Source organism: Nerophis lumbriciformis, linkage group LG28, assembly GCF_033978685.3.
Source record: "Nerophis lumbriciformis linkage group LG28, RoL_Nlum_v2.1, whole genome shotgun sequence".
In the NCBI taxonomy this organism is placed as follows: Eukaryota; Metazoa; Chordata; class Actinopteri; order Syngnathiformes; family Syngnathidae; genus Nerophis; species Nerophis lumbriciformis.
Genome location: NC_084575.2, coordinates 34,995,779 through 35,000,544, shown reverse-complemented (window position 1 = coordinate 35,000,544; position 4,766 = coordinate 34,995,779). Strand labels below are relative to the sequence as shown.

The window sequence follows — 4,766 nt, the reverse complement described above, 5'->3', positions numbered from 1 at the left end:
CAATGAAAGCCAACACCGTATTTGCGTATGATGTCGCCTAGCGGCAGCATGTAAATACTAAAGAGTGCAGGGCCAAGAACCGAACCCTGAGGAACTCCGCACGTTACCTTAACATAGTCCGAGGTCACATTATTATGGGAGATGCATTGCATCCTGTCAGTAAGATAAGAGTTAAACCACGACAAAGCTAAGTCTGACATACCAATATGTGTTTTGATACGCTCTAATAAAATATTATGATCGACGGTATCGAAAGCAGCGCTAAGATCAAGAAGCAGCAACATAGATGACATATCAGAATCCATCGTTAGCAGTAGATCATTAGTCATTTTTGCGAGGGCTGTCTCCGTAGAGTGATTTGCCCTGAAACCGGATTGAAAAGGTTCACAGAGATTGTTAGACACTAAGTGTTCATTTAGCTGCTGTGCGACAATTTTTTCGAGGATTTTCGAGATAAACGGAAGGTGGGACACCGGTCGGTAGTTTACCATGAGGTCAGGATCAAGGTTAGGTCTTTTGAGCAGAGGATGTATAACCGCTTTTTTGAATGCTAGGGGAACAGTGCCAGAGGAAAGTGATAAGTTTATAATATTTAGCACTGATGGACCTAATAATACAAAAAGCTCCTTGATAAGTTTCCCAGGAAGTGGGTCAAGTAAACATGTTTGTTTGTTTTGTCCCATTAACACATGTTAACAATTCCTCTAATGTTATTTCATCAAAGAGAGAGAAACTATTTTGGAGGGCAGTATCCGTCGTAGATACAGTCGTATCTGTGTTAATAGAACCCAGTTGTAGCTGAACAATATGTTGCTATTCTACTAATAGTTTCTCGTAAAGTGATGACTACAATTTTTGCAAGAAATGTGACACTATGAAGGAAAATTGCTTCTTGTATAATCATTTATAACAATGAAAAAAGGCCTATTTACAAAATGCCAAAATCAAGAAAAGGTAAGTTCCTGTCTTTTTTCATGTCCAATGTTGTAAAGGTGGAATATATAATTATAGGCAAGTAGAGGTACAGTATAAACGGTTTTATGCTGTTTTATATTATTAAAAATGTGTTATTGTACTTATCAAAACAGTAATAAAATGATAATGAAAGAAAGAATCGTTCAGTTGTCCCTTTTACTTTTCTTCAACGTCTTTGTAAGATCTCATTCTCCAGTTCATATACATCAGGTCAGCTTAAAAATCAAGACAGGAATATCATGCATTGAGTTTGAGAGACTTTATTGCAGAAGCAACACATGCACATCTTGTGAATGTTAGGATAGTAAAAGCACAAGACAGCACATAAGAGTCCAGGGCAGATTTTGCAAAGCATCCGGCTTGTTGGTCCACCTTGTGTTGAGTACTGAGCGTGTTGTTTTGCAGTCTTACAAGCGGAAAGAAGAAACATGACATTGCATTTTGCAACAGTCTCACAGCTGTTGATGGCGTCGCATACCAGACAGTGAAAAACATGATTTAAACAAAACATCTTTATCGCACTACAAGCCAGAGAATGGTAAATAATGATTCAGTGTTGCTTTTGGAAGGTCGTATTTCAGTTAATACTCCTCCCCTTCTTCCTCGCCATCATCTCCAACGGTGTCCGTGCCCACCTCCTCGTAGTCCTTCTCCAGGGCGGCCATGTCTTCTCTGGCCTCAGAGAACTCTCCCTCCTCCATTCCTTCACCGACGTACCAGTGCACGAAGGCCCTCTTGGCGTACATCAGGTCAAACTTGTGGTCCAGTCGGGCCCACGCCTCAGCAATGGCGGTGGTGTTGCTCAGCATGCACACGGCCCTCTGGACCTTGGCCAAATCTCCTCCAGGAACCACAGTGGGGGGCTGGTAGTTTATTCCCACCTTAAAGCCAGTGGGACACCAGTCCACAAATTGGATGGTACGTTTGGTTTTAATGGTGGCGATGGCAGAGTTGACATCTTTAGGCACCACGTCGCCGCGGTACAGCAGGCAGCACGCCATGTACTTGCCGTGGCGAGGGTCGCATTTTACCATCTGGTTGGCTGGCTCGAAGCAAGCGTTAGTGATCTCAGGCACAGACAGCTGCTCATGGTACGCTTTCTCTGCTGAGATGACGGGGGCGTAGGTCGCCAGAGGAAAGTGGATGCGTGGGTAGGGCACCAGGTTGGTCTGGAACTCTGTCAAATCCACATTCAAAGCGCCGTCAAAGCGAAGCGAGGCCGTGATTGAAGAGACAATTTGACCAATAAGCCTGTTAAGGTTGGTGTAGGTGGGCCGCTCGATGTCCAGGTTTCTCCTGCATATGTCATAAATGGCTTCGTTGTCCACCATGAAGGCACAATCAGAGTGCTCAAGGGTAGTGTGCGTGGTCAGGATAGAGTTGTACGGCTCCACCACAGCAGTAGACACCTGAGGAGCCGGATAGATGGCAAACTCCAGCTTGGACTTCTTGCCATAATCCACTGAGAGACGTTCCATCAGCAGAGAGGTGAAACCAGAACCGGTTCCTCCTCCAAAGGAGTGGAAGATAAGAAAACCTTGGAGGCCAGTGCATTGATCAGCCTGCGTAGGCAAAAAGCTTCATTAATCGAAACTTAATTCATCTCAAAATATCCGATCACATTATTCAGTGGACTCACCAGTTTGCGAACTCGGTCCAGAACCAGGTCAATGATTTCCTTGCCAATAGTGTAGTGACCACGGGCGTAGTTGTTGGCAGCATCCTCTTTTCCTGTGATCAGCTGCTCAGGATGGAAGAGCTGGCGGTAGGTTCCAGTACGCACTTCATCTAGTAGGCATGCAGTATATTATACTCTGATGTTTGATTTACTGCGAGACTATTTGTGCTTGTCTTGTCTCACCAATGACCGTGGGCTCAAGGTCCACAAAGACTGCTCTCGGGACATGTTTGCCAGCTCCAGTCTCACTGAAGAAGGTGTTGAAGGAGTCATCTCCTCCTCCGATGGTCTTGTCACTTGGCATCTGACCATCTGGCTGGATGCCGTGCTCAAGACAGTACAGTTCCCAGCATGCATTGCCGATCTGGGCTCCTGCCTGGCCAACGTGGATGGAGATGCATTCACGCTGCAAGAAGTAGTGGTTCAGATGTTGAGAACCACATTGTACACCGCAGTTTTATCCTTAAGCTTGATTACCACTTGCACACAAATGAAAGGATTGCGCTGATGTCTTACCATAACTCTTGAAGATGGTAGTTCTCTTGTTCACCTGAGATGAGTGCTTGGAAATGTTGCTGCGAGCCCAAAGGCAGTCTGCTGCTTTATAGCGCAGTGTTGCCTGGCAGCAGCATGGCATGTTGTGGCAACCAAAGGATCTGCAGAAGCAAGCGACACAGGAGGAGGGGCACAGAACAGCAAGAAGTCTGACCTGTGACAATGGTTGCCGTTAGTAACAAGCAACGCACGGACTTAATGTGAAATGCGACACACAACCGCTGCGTCTCCTCATGTTTCACATCCTGCACTTCAGCCTGTCTTGTGAGGGAATACACAACAAGGTTGCTAAACTTGATGTGCTCAGTGACAATTCATTTTCTGTGTTGTTCGAATTAAATGTTTCTTTGACGAAGGTCTTCTTGTACACACCGATGCACCTTGAATTTACCAAGATGAACAAAATTGATTTTATACACTTATCCGAATGTCCATCCATCCATCTTCTTCCGCTGATCCGAGGTCGGGTCGCGGGGGCAGCAGCCTAAGCAGGGAAGCCCAGACTTCCCTCCCCCCAGCCACTTCGTCCAGCTTCTCCCGGGGGATCCCGAGGCGTTCCTAGGCCAGCCTGGAGAGATAGTCTTTCTAACGTGTCCTGGGTCTTCCCCGTGGCCTCCTACCGGTTGGGGAGAAGATCTTGCCCCAAGTGGAAGAGTTCAAGTACCTGGGAGTCTTGTTCACGAGTGAGGGAAGAGTGGATCGTGAGATCAACAGGCGGATCGGTGCGGCGTCTTCAGTAATGCAGACGCTGTATCGATCCGTTGTGGTGAAGAAGGAGCTGAGCCGGTCGATCTACATTCCCATCCTCACCTATGGTCATGAGCTTTGGGTTATGAGCGTTTTCTATTCGGGCTCCAGTACTATGGAATGCCCTCCCGGTTACAATTAGAGATGCTACCTCAGTAGAAGCATTTAAGTCCCATCTTAAAACTCATTTGTATACTCTAGCCTTTAAATAGACCCCCCTTTAGACCAGTTGATCTGCTGTTTCTTTTCTTTTCTCCTCTGCTCCCCTCTTCCTTGTGGAGGGCGGGGGGCACAGGTCCGGTGGCCATGGATGAAGTGCTGGCTGTCCAGAGTCGGGACCCGGGGTGGACCGCTCGCCTGTGCATCGTCTGGGAACATCTCTGCGCTGCTGACCCGTCTCCGCTCGGGATGGTGTCCTGCTGGCCCCACTATGGACTGGACTCTTACTATTATGTTGGATCCACTATGGACTAGACTCTCACAATATTATGTCAGACCCACTCGACATTCATTGCATTCGGTCTCCCCTAGAGGGGGGGGGGGTTACCCACATATGCGGCCCTCTCCAAGGTTTCTCATAATCATTCACATCGACGTCCCACTGGGGTGAGTTTTTCCTTGCCCTTATGTGGGCTTTGTACCGAGGATGTCGTTGTGGCTTGTGCAGCCCTTTGAGACACTTGTGATTTAGGGCTATATAAATAAACATTGATAGTTTGCATGTTCTCCCCGTGACTGCGTGGGTTCCCTCCGGGTACTCCGGCTTCCTCCCACCTCCAAAGACATGCACCTGGGGATAGGTTGATTGGCA

The 4,766-nt window shown here is 47.3% G+C and overlaps 1 protein-coding gene across 1 annotated transcript; it reads right to left on the bottom strand.

Moving 5' to 3' along the window:
• Window positions 1-1,219: 1,219 nt before the first annotated feature.
• LOC133571075 (tubulin alpha-1A chain-like) lies at window positions 1,220-3,849 on the bottom strand. Its single transcript, XM_061924117.1, has 4 exons — window positions 3,170-3,849; window positions 2,837-3,059; window positions 2,615-2,763; window positions 1,220-2,537 (listed from the first exon to the last, which is right to left on the bottom strand). The coding sequence occupies exons 1-4, from the start codon at window positions 3,170-3,172 to the stop codon at window positions 1,557-1,559; spliced, it is 1,356 nt and encodes a 451-aa protein (XP_061780101.1). The 5' UTR covers window positions 3,173-3,849; the 3' UTR covers window positions 1,220-1,556.
• Between the last annotated feature and the right edge of the window lie 917 nt (window positions 3,850-4,766).

Bases quoted from the DNA above. Each gene is read 5' to 3' on its own strand.
- LOC133571075 (XM_061924117.1), bottom strand. The intron at 2,764-2,836 runs GTGAGACAAGAC...CATGCCTACTAG, and splicing joins CCTTGAGCCCACGGTCATTG to ATGAAGTGCGTACTGGAACC. The intron at 2,538-2,614 runs GTGAGTCCACTG...TTGCCTACGCAG, and splicing joins TGGACCGAGTTCGCAAACTG to GCTGATCAATGCACTGGCCT.